The sequence below is a fragment of the Parasteatoda tepidariorum genome, chromosome 3 (assembly GCF_982258835.1).
Source record: "Parasteatoda tepidariorum strain Cologne lab strain chromosome 3, Ptep-v5.0, whole genome shotgun sequence".
NCBI lineage: Eukaryota > Metazoa > Arthropoda > Arachnida > Araneae > Theridiidae > Parasteatoda > Parasteatoda tepidariorum.
Window position 1 is genome coordinate 115603903 of NC_141757.1, and position 13308 is coordinate 115617210.

General features: G+C 27.9%; 1 protein-coding gene across 2 annotated transcripts in view; it reads right to left on the bottom strand.

Moving 5' to 3' along the window:
* Positions 1-361: 361 nt before the first annotated feature.
* FBXO11 (F-box protein 11) overlaps positions 362-13308 on the bottom strand; it is a 48087-nt gene continuing 35140 nt past the window's right edge. For both annotated transcript variants that reach the window (XM_087159958.1, XM_087159959.1), the window contains exons 17-20: positions 9442-9660; positions 9190-9298; positions 6588-6686; positions 362-3099 (exon numbers count right to left, since the gene is read on the bottom strand). In XM_087159958.1, the coding sequence (XP_087016084.1) occupies positions 2970-3099; positions 6588-6686; positions 9190-9298; positions 9442-9660 (557 nt within the window). In that variant the 3' untranslated portion in view covers positions 362-2969. The remainder of the gene's footprint in view (positions 3100-6587; positions 6687-9189; positions 9299-9441; positions 9661-13308) is intronic.

Genomic DNA, 13308 nt, shown 5'->3' on the forward strand with positions numbered 1-13308 from the left:
ATCACTCAAACCAATTGTGTATCATATTTGATGAGCTACGACATTAAAGCTTTTTGTACCATTTTATTGTTGCCTTCAGTCATGTCTTTTCTGTAGTTTTTTTTTTTCCCTAGGTAATTTTCTCTTCTTGTGAATGTAAAGCAATAAGTTCTTTGCTTAGACTTTTTAACGTAGGCTAAAAAATCTAAAAATGAAGTTTTCTTCTGCATAGATAGGTCAGAGTTTATTTCCACTATTGTGTTGCATTTTACTCAAACTAATGATTACTGAGAGGCATTAAGGAACTCATATCATAGCTATTTTAGCCATACTGTATGAATAAAGATATGTTAACATTTACACTAAATTAAAAAATAGACAATGATTTTCATAAATTTTTATTTAAAAAATGAAATAGAAATTAAATTTAGTGACAGGCATGCAATGCATATTTAATTGATTTCGTAGCATTATGCATAATGCTCAATTTTACAACTTAAAAAAAAAGGATAAAATTTTGGGCAAAGCTGGTGCAGCTTTAAAAATGGATTTATTTAATACTGTATAAAACATCCCTTGATGTGAATATGTGCTTATCAAAGAAAGTACATCACCAGTAGCAAATAATGGTTTGATATTCTGCACATTTTTTTTTTATTCGGTGCATTTTTTTGCATAGTAATTGTTTTGCATGGGAATTAACTTTGAATTATTACAGCTGTTATTGGCATAAATACAAAGTTCTTTTTTTTTTCTGTTATTGTGAAGAAGCCTGAAGAAATACAACTTTCAGTCAGTGTGAAAGCCTGTTGTAATTTACATGAGCACTTCAGTTGAGGCACCAATAAGGACACAGAAACACATTTTACAGACTACATACATATTTTATGAATGCACTTACATGTTGGCAAATACTTACAGAAGCATGGGGAGTATTTTTATACAGTGCATTCTAGTACAGCAATGCATTTTTAAGAATGGGCAAGTTGTTTCAGGTAAACTGCAAATAAGGCACAGGATAATATGGATACCTCTTCGTTTTCTGTCAAGAAATAGCAGCTCAACAGTAGTGAACAAACACCTCATATAAAATTTGCATAGATTTTGGATGTCACTCTGCATCAATACCACATACAAATTTCTTTAAAAAAAAATACTAAAAGAATTCACATAAATAGACATTCTGTTCTCAAAGGAACACCAATTCAAAAAACCTAAATGTTTTTTACTAACCAATCTAAAATTTGAACTGAATAAATAGAATATCAACAAAAAGGTAAAATGTATCAATAATTCTTCACATTATTAATGATGTCAACCATAATAGATTTTTTTTCTTAAATTATAGAGGAATTCATATTATTACAAAGGTGTAAAACCAATTAAGTTCTCTTATGATTAATAAAAGTTCCTTTCGACCCCTTTACTAAACTATTAACATATTTCAATGAGAACAAATATATTCACGCTAGTTTATGTTTTAAGTCATTTACCCTGAGGATGTGTTCAAACTATATTCAATTAATTTTTCTTTATTGCTTTGGAAGAATTTCATTCACAGAAATGCCCTATTCCCTTTTGTTCTGATTTTGGTGGATTCGTATGTATGGTTAAATGCATAATATCAGAGGCCATAACTAATTATGGGATGGAAGCTCGACCTGCAAATTCAGGTTAAATAATCATTCTAATAATTCCATACTTTTTTTATACAATAACATTTAAACTTATAAAACTATTTATTCAGTTTTTTGAACAATAAATAAGTAAATTGAAACTCGTGTGAAAACAAATAGATTAAGATAATTATTAAGCATATTGCTGTTTCTAACTCCTATTTACGCTTACTTATATTTTAAAATTGCAAGATTAAGAACAGAATTCTTTACAGTCGACATAGAACTACTATGATTATTGGTTTAACTCCATGATAATTGCAACAACAACAACAAAATCTGTAGTAGTTGACATCTCGAGATACAAAACAAATCAACATGCAAGAAAATATAGTTTGAACCCTATTTGGAAAGCCTATGGGGGAAAATGCCGGACATTTAAAGGGAATCTGAAAAGGCTTAGGCATTCTGAGAAGCAGCCTGAATACGAACACATTTATTTGTATTCAAAGAGTCATATAAAATACAAGAATAAATAATTTAAATTTGAACATTGGAATGGATGAACATAAAGATTACAGTAAATAAAAGTACTGATATTTTTCCTCCAGCAAAATTTATTAAATGCATGAAAAATAAAAAAAAAAAAGCTCAAACAACCTGAGCTGAGCAGCTCTGCTATTTAGTGATTGCAGCTTCTTTCAAAAGAAAACAACAAAAAAAAGGAGCTCCCCATGCTTTGTGAGAATATCTCGATGAACAAGGTTTTAGAAAACACTTTCTCTCATCATAAAAAATAAGTATAGAAATGTATATACTTCTTTAAATATAAAAGAAAACAAATGACAAAAACATATATCATTTTCACTCGGAAAATTTTTGTAATTACAAGTGATTCACTTTACAATCTTTTTTTTTTTTTTCATTTCGTATCCACATGATATGTGACTATTTACAATGCTAGTGAAAGTAAACAAAAAAAAATCTACAATGCACAAACTTATATACCTGATTTCTCCACGTAGAACTCTGCTCACCTCGTTGATCGCCAACTACAACAACATAAACAGTAACAGTATAAAGATATATATATATAAAAGAGGACGATCGAGAGAATGCGGCACGGAGTCCTGTCTAGTGGGACACACTCTTGGCAGTCATGTTGGCAAAAATAGGTAATCCACTAAAGTCTTGGGTTGTGCCAAATCGGCACAATGACCAAGTGGCACAGACCTTGTGGGTCTTGATTGTGACTAGATACCATATGTGATGGGCTGGACAGTCTTTCTCAAAGAGAAACCTTCCACGTATGAACAGAGCAATCGATATCAGAAAGACATCTAGCTCGGAGCACTGAAACTTTTATTTATTTATTTAGTTCACCATTAACGTATGAGATTCCATAGGTGCTGCAGAGTCATACAGTGTATCAGTGTCTTGTGTTGGTTCCCCTTGAAGTTGGCATTGATTACTCAGTGTACCGGCCCCACAGTCGCAAAAAAATCTACAACACAACAAAGTATAATTTTAGACTCGAATCTAATTATTGAAACATTAGTAGGTAAAAATTACAATATAGTAAATAAAAGAGGTTGTATTTATAAAGCTAATATTGTAATGTTATTCTTTAGCCTGTTGAAAAACACCTTTCTTGTAGTAATTTGCTATTTGAAAACTAAGTTTAAATTGCTAACTAAATAGAAATTTTTTTCAAATTTTTCTAACCTGCTAGATTATTGATCTGAGAAGAATATGATAAAATTCCTCAATTTTTCCAGTCAATATCATATGTTTCCTCATGATTAAGCAAAGAATTTCCAGAGTAAAAGTTTTTCTTTAATGCTATTGGTGATGAGAATAGGGGGCACATAGAACTCATTATAATAACACTTTAAATGCTTTGTCATAGGTTTGAAAATTAAAACTGCATTAATCTTAGTTTTTAAAGTAAGCATCATTACAATTTTTAAAAAAATTGACATTTAAAAATAAAAGTTTTATGAAAAGGAAAAACACTTTAATAAATTCATGTTAGAAATGTACAGGGTTTTAAAATTTTACATGGTCTGGTTTATTTTTTACACATACCATTGCACTTAAATTACTTTTATAATTATTGTATCTTAGTGCAATCTCTTAAACTTTCTGTTACACGGTGAAAAGATTTCTTTTTACCAATGTTGAACAGAAGATTAATAAAGCAGATTCATTATCTTTAATGTTGCCATGCAATATCTGTATCCTAGTAAATTTAAACTGTCTACAGACAAAAGGGGACAGCAACAAAAAAGGGGCAAATTTGCTTTCACGGAAAACTTAATATAAGAAACTATCGCATATCTGCATTAGTGCTTATTTATGGAGAAAAAACTTTCCATCGTTAACCTGACAATAAGAGAACTTCTATGAACAATAAAGAAAATTGTTTTCTAGTAAAAATTTAGTTTAAAGTTATCGATGGTCAATTTCATTTATAGTACCTTCTTTTCAACATTAAATTTAAATCAACACATTCTGAAAATGTAATAAATGTTTCCAAGTAAGTTTTTTGTTTTGCTTAGTTATGTAAGAATTTTTTTTTTTTTGTGCTTTAAATAAATAAAATAAAAATAAAAAAAACCTTTATAAAACTTGCTTACCTATTTTTATTAAAACAATTGTCTCGGTTTTAACATGTGCTTTTATTTACTGGTAAATTAATCATCCATAATGTTAAACTTAATAATAGCTTTAGAATAATTAAAGTGTTAATAGCAACTGTTGTCTACTTCTATAAAATTCTAAGTCTACAAATCCAATTAATAAAAACACATTGCTATTTATTTATGTTCTAAAGGCAAATTTAGTACAAGAGTAATACACAAACATCGCATTTTCTACATTTATCTCTGCATTTTAATCACTAAGATTTTATTAACTTTTAAAAAAAATAGCAACGTAATTTTGTATATATTTAACTACCATACAAATTTAGACAAAATAGTTTAGATTCCTTAGTTATTATGTCTTTTCCTAAGCGGATACATCTTTTTAACAAACATATTTCTCAGTCCTAAAGGTGTATATTTTAATGAGGTTATCCTGAATTAAAGTTCTGCACAAAAGTAAAGTTTGTTGGGCCTTAACAGTTATTCCTAGATTACAATAAATGGATTTACAAGTAGGAATAATTTTAAGGTTACTATAGGGTCATGTCTAATAATGAGTGTTAACCGGCGCTGGTTACCTTACACCACACCTGGAGTTTAAAAACTGGGTCTAAGTACCCGGTGCAATTATTTTGCCAGGTAACTGCAGGGTACCTAGTAATCTTTAATTCACATATATTGGAGCAGAGGAAGAAAAATTAAGCTGAAATCTCTAGACAGCTAGGAACTGATGCTTGTCCTAAATGACGTATTCGAGCAATGCTATCAGGAATAGGTGGTATAGTATATTATTGGAGTTTGACAGAGTACAAATAAGTGGATCCTTAGAAACGGGACAGAAGTCACGAATTTAGAGCTACGCAAGAATAAAAATGTACAGGATGTTCCAACAAGATGGAATTTTTTTTTTAATTGTAGACTGCACACTTTGAAATTCCATATGAAATAATATTCTCATAAAAGCCCCTTTCTTGGCTCTGTTGGCATATTTGCAATTTGCTGATAAAATTGTCAATCATAATTTTCACAATTGTGGCTGTCATGCCACCAACAAGTTATGGTAACGTAATGTACAAGTATAGAGGTAGTTTTTTTTTAAAAAAAATTGAAAGAAGTGAGTGTTTAGCCTTGGAGAAGGCAAGACTTTCATTTTGTAGGAGTACGGGACTCCAGCGTATTAAGTGAGACATCAGAATGGCGGTATCTCAGTGATACAACCATTATCTTACTGTCTAATTTTTTTCATTAAGTCTTAGATGGTCATGAGGAAGTTTAAATTCCACAACTTCAATTTTTGATCGATTTTTTACAATCAATTTTTGCTGCACCCGCAGAAGATTTAAGTGCAATTGAAGAAAAGTGATTCAATGATGCATTCAGCTCAAAATCTATCCCAAAAAAGAAGAAAACTTATTTACTAAATGTGTTTAAAAAAACTTTTCAACCTGCCTACTCAATGATTATATAGAAGTTTGGTGTATAATTTAAAAAAGAAAAAAAAAAGAACTAATTCAGTCAGAGTTTATATTTTCCAGGATAAATAAACTTGATATGTTTAATGATTATAATTAGTTGCTTATTATAATTGTAATTGTCCATAAATTTGATGAAGTACAGGTAAGTAGCAAACACTTTCCATTTAAGAAACTTTTGAGTTTATTTCGAATGAACTGCCATAAAAATTAAAGAGGACAATTAAAATAATGAGTAAGTTTTATAAAGTATGTAATTTAAGACAAGTGCAAAATTTTGACCAAAACTTATTTCTATCTTGTTTTTATCCACATGCTAGAACCTTATTTGAAGAAAATTTTATAATATTTTTTTTCCTTCTGTTACAAGACAACATTATAAAGCTTGATTAAATGTCTCAATTTTCATGATGATACTAGTTCCTTCACATTTGCTAAACAAATATTGCAAGCATTCCTTGTTAAAATATTACAAATGTAATTAGAAAGACGTTAAACATTCAGAAAATATTAAAAAAGAAAAAAAATGTTATGGCAAAACAGATTATTGTCTTTTTAAAACTACTAATAAGCTGCATTATATAATCAAAATGAAAAGATAAAGGCCAAATCACCCCTGCAAAGACAGAAGGGAAAAAAAGAAATAAAAACACATTAGACATTCAATTAAAAACTGGTAATAATGTTTGATCAATCAAATGGTAAATATTTATATTCAAAATTTTTAGCAAGATAGAGAATCTAGATGACGCATGAAAAACTTGAGCAAACATGCAAATATTTACAAATTATAATAATCTATAAAAAATGAAATACTAAATAATTTTATGATGCATCTAGATCATGAAAATAAAATATAAAATTTATATTACCTGTCATGTCTAATAAATTCTACATCATGACCTGCATGGCAAGTTTTTATACAATTTACACAAATAGCATTTCGATCTGTCGTGTTACACGTTCTACACCTGCAAAATAGATTAAAAATTATCAATGAACAAGAAAAACAAACAAATGCACTAATTAGCCTTTAATTATTGTAAACAAAGTTTGTCCTATACTTAATGCTGGGTTAGCAAGTTTCTACAAGTGTCAGTTTTTTATGGTTTTGTCTGTTGATAAAATGTCATACTTATATATAAATGCTTCTATACCAATACTTTATGTGCCAATTTAATAATTTCAATGAAAAAAAAATTAGCCATCCAGAATTTACCCCTCGAAAAATAAGGTAATTATGAAAATTGTGATTAAGTATCCAGAACTTGAATTCTTGCACATTATGGATTGTTGAGTTCTTACTGTATGATGAAATTCATAAGCATAATAGTTTCATAACTATCATTTAAGTTTTTGACTGTTTTAACCAGTTTGTAACAACAAAAACTGAAATCACTACCTTCTTATATTAGGTTTTGAGGTTACAGAATTAACCAACAGTTCTCAGCACTCCATTTAATTTCTGAAATAAAATTTCTTTGACTTTTGCAAGAAAATTTTAACATAATTTTAGACCCTATTTTATCCAAACATTACAGAGTTTCATTAAATAAATACTATTTCATTATTTAATAATGCTACATATAGAAACATATTTATGAAAAACAAAATATAGCAAAATTCATTTATCAAGCAGGCAAAAGAACCGCATCGTTTGCTCGTTATCATTGAGCACTTATAAAAAAAGCCAGGTTTGTAAAAAATCATGACATTTCATACATTGTTAATTATAAATATAGTATTTACTCAATTTTATTTATTTCTGAACAGTCAATACAAAAGCTAGTTAATGTTCTGATAAACTCACAGCAAAAAAAAAAAAAAAAAAACATTGTTGAAAATGGGAAGAAGAAAAAACTTTTGGCAACAAAAAGAAACTCAGTGATCTGAAAAACATTGTAAAGTAAATTTTCAAAAAAGGGATTAGCTGAGCTGGGAAATTTATTTTGAATTAATGAATGACAAAATATTGCTTGCTAAAACTGAATTTGCGCATTAAAAGAGTTTGTCCTGATACTCATAAAAGAAAGCAAGTTGCCCCTTTCTCATTCAATGACTAAAGATATGCTTTATCAATAAGGAGAGAATTTTAAAAAGGAGTAAGAAAATCTCAATTCGTTAGTAGTTGGAAAAGCATTTGGTATTCTTAAGCTTTAAAAAATAAGTAATTTTAATAGAAAAAAATTCAATTTATTGAAAGTAAACTTTGAGTAACCGAGAAAAATTAACACAAAATTAAAAATATAGAGTTAAAGAAACATTAGAGTTATTGTATATCGAGTTGCCACAAATTGAATGTAAAATCTACTTTTTTTTTAAAAAAAAAGATAAAGATAAAATCAAGGAACTAAAATTTTTTTATTTTAATATGTTTTCATTTCTGCTAATATAAAGTTCCTTTGCCCCAATAAGTAATATTTTGCAGAAAATAAAATAGCAATAATAATGAATATTAAATAGTAGTATATGAATTAAAATCTTTACACAAAAGATAATTTAAGTGTTGAGAGTCAAAAACAATTTCTTTCTTCTATTTATTTTGTGTGTGTGTGCAATCTCATGTTCGTTTGTTTTTTAAATTTAATGTAGTTATCTTTAATCTGATTTATTTTCAATATTTTTCGATAGTTTTATTTTTTACATCTTAATTAATTTTTATGAACAATATTTCATTTTTATTTCTTTATCAGAGATTTTTATTATGATTTACTGAGATTCTCAGCATTCTATGCAGAATTTTCAACAATCCAGGATTTGCTGATTCTCTTATATTCTGGATTCATATTACAAAAACACTATATAAAGCTTTTGCTGAAGTGGTTTAAAATTTTGCAATGTGATTTTTTTCTTCTTTTTAACAGATTTATGCAAAACAAGCTTAGAGGATATATTCAAACATTGTCAAGACAACCAAATTCCCAATTTTCTGGATATTTGAGAAGGAAATTTTCATTTTTCATAATAAATTGTAGGGTCAGTAGCAGCAAAATCAGTATAAATTCTCATAGAACCAAATAATAATTTGAAGTTGAATTAAATATATTCATCAAGTTTAGTAAGTTAATTTAGAACTCTGGTTTTACCTTAAAAATATTAATGCAATAAAATCAAGAGCAAACAAGATTAAGAAGTGACTTCGAAAAAACTTGTTTTATAGAACTTAATTTATCTTCATCTATTATAAATAAACATCTGGATAATTGTTTTTATTTATTTTTTTAACATGAAGTTGAATTTAATTTAAAGTTAAAGTGTTTGTTATATGAGTTTACAAATATTAATTTTATTGTCTATGCTTAGTTAAAAATAACAAAAAATTTGCAACAAAATATTTTTGTTCACATAAAACTACAATATTTACAATTCCCAGACATGTAAAGATACACACAGTGGCAAAATGAGCCCAAAAGTAATTATAAATAACCAAAGTAGATTAAATAAAAGGATAAAAATTATGCAGAAATTACTTACCTGTAGAAGTCATGCATTGGAAAACTTGTATAACTAGAAATTTTGTACAAACACTGACCAGTACTAACAGCTTTTTCAACTGCATTGTGGTTTTCAAATATTCTGTTACCTTTATGTTTAATAGAAAAAAAGAACCAATTTTAAATGCAACAAGTAACTAATTGCATGACATAAATACTACCTTTACGAATAGGTTAAGAAACCTTTAAGTAACTTATATGAACTAACTTTAATTAATTTATAATAACGTACCTTTAAGAATAGGATTTACACCACTTGCTAAACATAATCCACCAAACCTGTTGTTGAAAATTTGGTTGTACTCTAGTGTTGCAGTGGCATTGTTTGTTATTTCCACACCAGCTGCAAGACCATCAAATATTCTGTTTCGTTTTAGAACTGGGTGACTTTGTGTACTAATCAATACACCAGCTTGAGCATTGCGAAAAATATCATTTTCTTCTAATATACCTGGTTGGCAGAAAAGATGGTTCAATAATGATTCAAATAAGTATTAATTAGTTATATTTTTTAAGAAAAAAGTGTTAATATAAAATATATGTTTATGCTAAAGTGCAAAAAGTTATTCAGCAGCTCAGTATTCTGTTTATTGCTCAGTTAGTCAGCAGAATATCAAGGTAATGGGCAAATTAACTAGCGGGATTCGATAAAGTGCTAAAAATTGTTTCATTACTCATATGATCTAAGTAATCTGCACATTACTTACTAGGCACTCGTTAAAGTGAAAATAAGATATTTTCTGGAATAGCAGCAATGTTTCTGCTCACTTCTCTTAACATAATGTAATCTATTTATATCAATTAAATTCAAGTAAATACAATCAAACAATGAACAAATTAGTTAATAGAATAAATCAGATAAATAACTATAACATAAATAGTCAAATTATTTGAAATATTATTCATCAGAATATTATTACAAGATAGTGAGAAAAATGCAGAAAGCACTCAATTCTGCACTTTAATGAAGAAGCAATTGTAGCAATGTGCACATTGACCGCTTTTGAGCTTCAGCACATACAATGATGATATTAAGGTTTTATCATTCAAACAGCATTTATCATACATACAGCATTTTTTTTTTTATCATACAAACAAAAGTGGAATTCTATAGTATATTAAAATTTTAAGAAAATATATGAAAATCATCATAAAAAAAAAAGATTATCATATTAGTGTTTAACAGCTCCTGTATGTAAATAAATTATTATGGCCTTCATCACAAAATAAAAACACAATGATATTGGAGAGTACTAGCTAACTAGAGAATATACTAACTAATAAATCAGAACTGGATTCATTAAAATGTATTTACAGTTTTCAAAATATTAATTACTAAATTTATAGCACATCTTTTAATTACTGCAGCTATTATAAAAAGTTCCTTGATAGTTGTAATTTATTAACAAATCTATTCACAAATTTAATCAGGATATATTTTTCAGCAAAATTCTAAAATGCATTTTAGCATATTACTGAGACTACATTTGAAGAAATGCCACATGCTCAGCCTTTACAAAAAAAATAATTGCCTTGAATTTATCTTTTTTTATAACCTATTTTGATAGTTTAAGAGTCTTCACTCAATTGTTATATCGCTTTTAAAAATTAATAAAAAGAAATACAGCGGTAATTAATCAATCATTACAAAAAAAGATTTAATGCAAATCGTTTCACAAAATATTGAAGATTAACATCTTTAATTTAAAAATTATTAGACATCCACATTAAACCATTAAATATATTTAATTTTTATGAGCAGTATTTACAAACCAAAACTTCACTTATAAGGTAAAATTTTACCCAGTATAATAACTTTTTTCCACACTACGTACAATCAGCATAATGTGAATTTTTATCAAAGAAGCCTAAATCCTCGTAGCTCTAAATTTGTAAAACTTATAGCTTTGATGTAAGTAACCATGCATAATCATATAATAAATATAAATACTGAAAAAGAATAGTCATGTTTTGGACCAAAATATATATTATACACTACCCTACAATAATAGAAGAGACACTTTGAGTTTTTGACATTTTAAATTATAGAAATGCTTAAAGGATTTTTTTATCTACAAAATTAAGAAGAAATTTTTTTTTTCACATTTTCTTGGCACATGCAGAGCATAAAAGAACTACCTTAAATACTTATAGCTTGTGCAGTTTTAAATGAATTTTTTTAAATAAATTATTTTGTAAATCAATTTAAACTGCTCCAAAAATGTTGTTTGATTCCATTTATATTCACTAAGTTATAGCAAAAAAACATAAAGCAAAAAAAAAAAAAAAAAAAAAAAAAAAAGGCAAAAAAAAAAAAAAAAAAAAAATTTAGTTTTTAATAAAAATGTCCATGTCTCAATAAACATTTTCTCTAGGATTACGAAATTTTGCGCATTTATTAAAATTAACAACTAAAGTATTCGATACCAGTCACAAGCTTATTGCTCGATTTTCTGACAGAGGGTGTTACTTCCATAAAATACTTGTTTTCTTACGTAATTTAGTGTCGGTCTCCCACACCTCTGAAAGCTTTCATTTTTATTGCTAAGTATGAAGAATCGCATGAACTAAAAATCTCTGAAGTTATAAAATAATCCTTTAAATATTTCTTGAGAAATTTTTAAAAAATGACAAAAAAATCAAAATGTCTCTTCCATTATTGCATATAGTAATCATCTATCTGGCTCGCAACTATCCTATCATTTGGTTAGAAAAAAATGAAAAACATTGGAACCAGCCATTTGTAAAACTAATCGCAAGAAGTAAAGGATGGAAAAAAATGACGCCTAAATGGCTTAAAGCAGTATTTCTCAAGCTCCATAGTAAAAACTCCTTGTTATAAATAAACAGAGAGCCTTTATCACTTTCATATTTTAAAATATGTAGCGGGTGTTTTTAATTGTATGGAAGAGCAGGGTAAGGAAGTTGTCCTATAAGAGCATTTTTGTAATTTGGCCTACACTTCCACCACAATTTGATTACTAAATGATTTCAAACAGTAAGTAATGAAATAAAGTATACAATATTATACACTGTCTGGCCAAAAGTATCCGGACACCCAGTGGAGAGCATCCTGAGGCACATAATTAGTAGGATAACAACCTGTCCAGATATTTTGTGAACGGTCCTGTTTTTGTTAAATTGCGAAAAAACTATTCAAAATTTGTGAATATAAAATAAGCGTTAAATCACATTCTTTCAACCAGGGTCCTACTTTTGTGCAAATAGCATCCTGAGGCACATAATTAGTAGGATAACAACCTGTCCAGATATTTTGTGAACGGTCCTGTTTTTGTTAAATTGCGAAAAAACTATTCAAAATTTGTGAATATAAAATAAGCGTTAAATCACATTCTTTCAACCAGGGTCCTGCTTTTGTGCAAATAGTTACCTGTTATTGCAAAAATTGATAAAAAAAACCTTATCAAGTAGTTTTTAAATTGTAAATAGATACAAGATTCTGCTCAACAATTGCTGCTACTAAATTAGAGATGCAACATACAAATAATTGTTATTTAGCCTATACTCAACACAGAATATTCATTTTGGATGAATAATGGAAACAAAATCGCTCACATTCTTAATAACACAACTTAGTAATGTATCTCTTTTAATGTGTTACGCATTAAGTAAACTTAAACAATCCTTAAATTTATAATATTTTATTTAAAAAATTGCCAGAAATTAATTTTTATTTACATAATATTCAATTAATTAATTTTATGAATAAATATAAACTGATCAATTATTTACTTACCAAAAAAATATGATTTAATATTAATAAGAACGCGCACACGATGTTTGTAAAAGTAGAAATATTTTCTTAGAATACTGCATTTGAAATTGAAACTTAGTTTGTCTCGAACCGTCTCCCCCCCCCCCTTATTCGATTAACAAAACAATAATGAAGATAAACAAATTTGTGAAGGGTCCGATTAAAAGATAAATTATTTTGTGAAGGGTTTGTTTTTATGAAAAGATGTTTTGTGAAGGGTTCGCTAACGGATCCAAATTTCTTCTAAACAGACCCCAGATGTCTGTTTAAGACTTTCCACCAGTTTTTGATAGGAATTGATTTCCATGACAGCTGAAGTGAGTG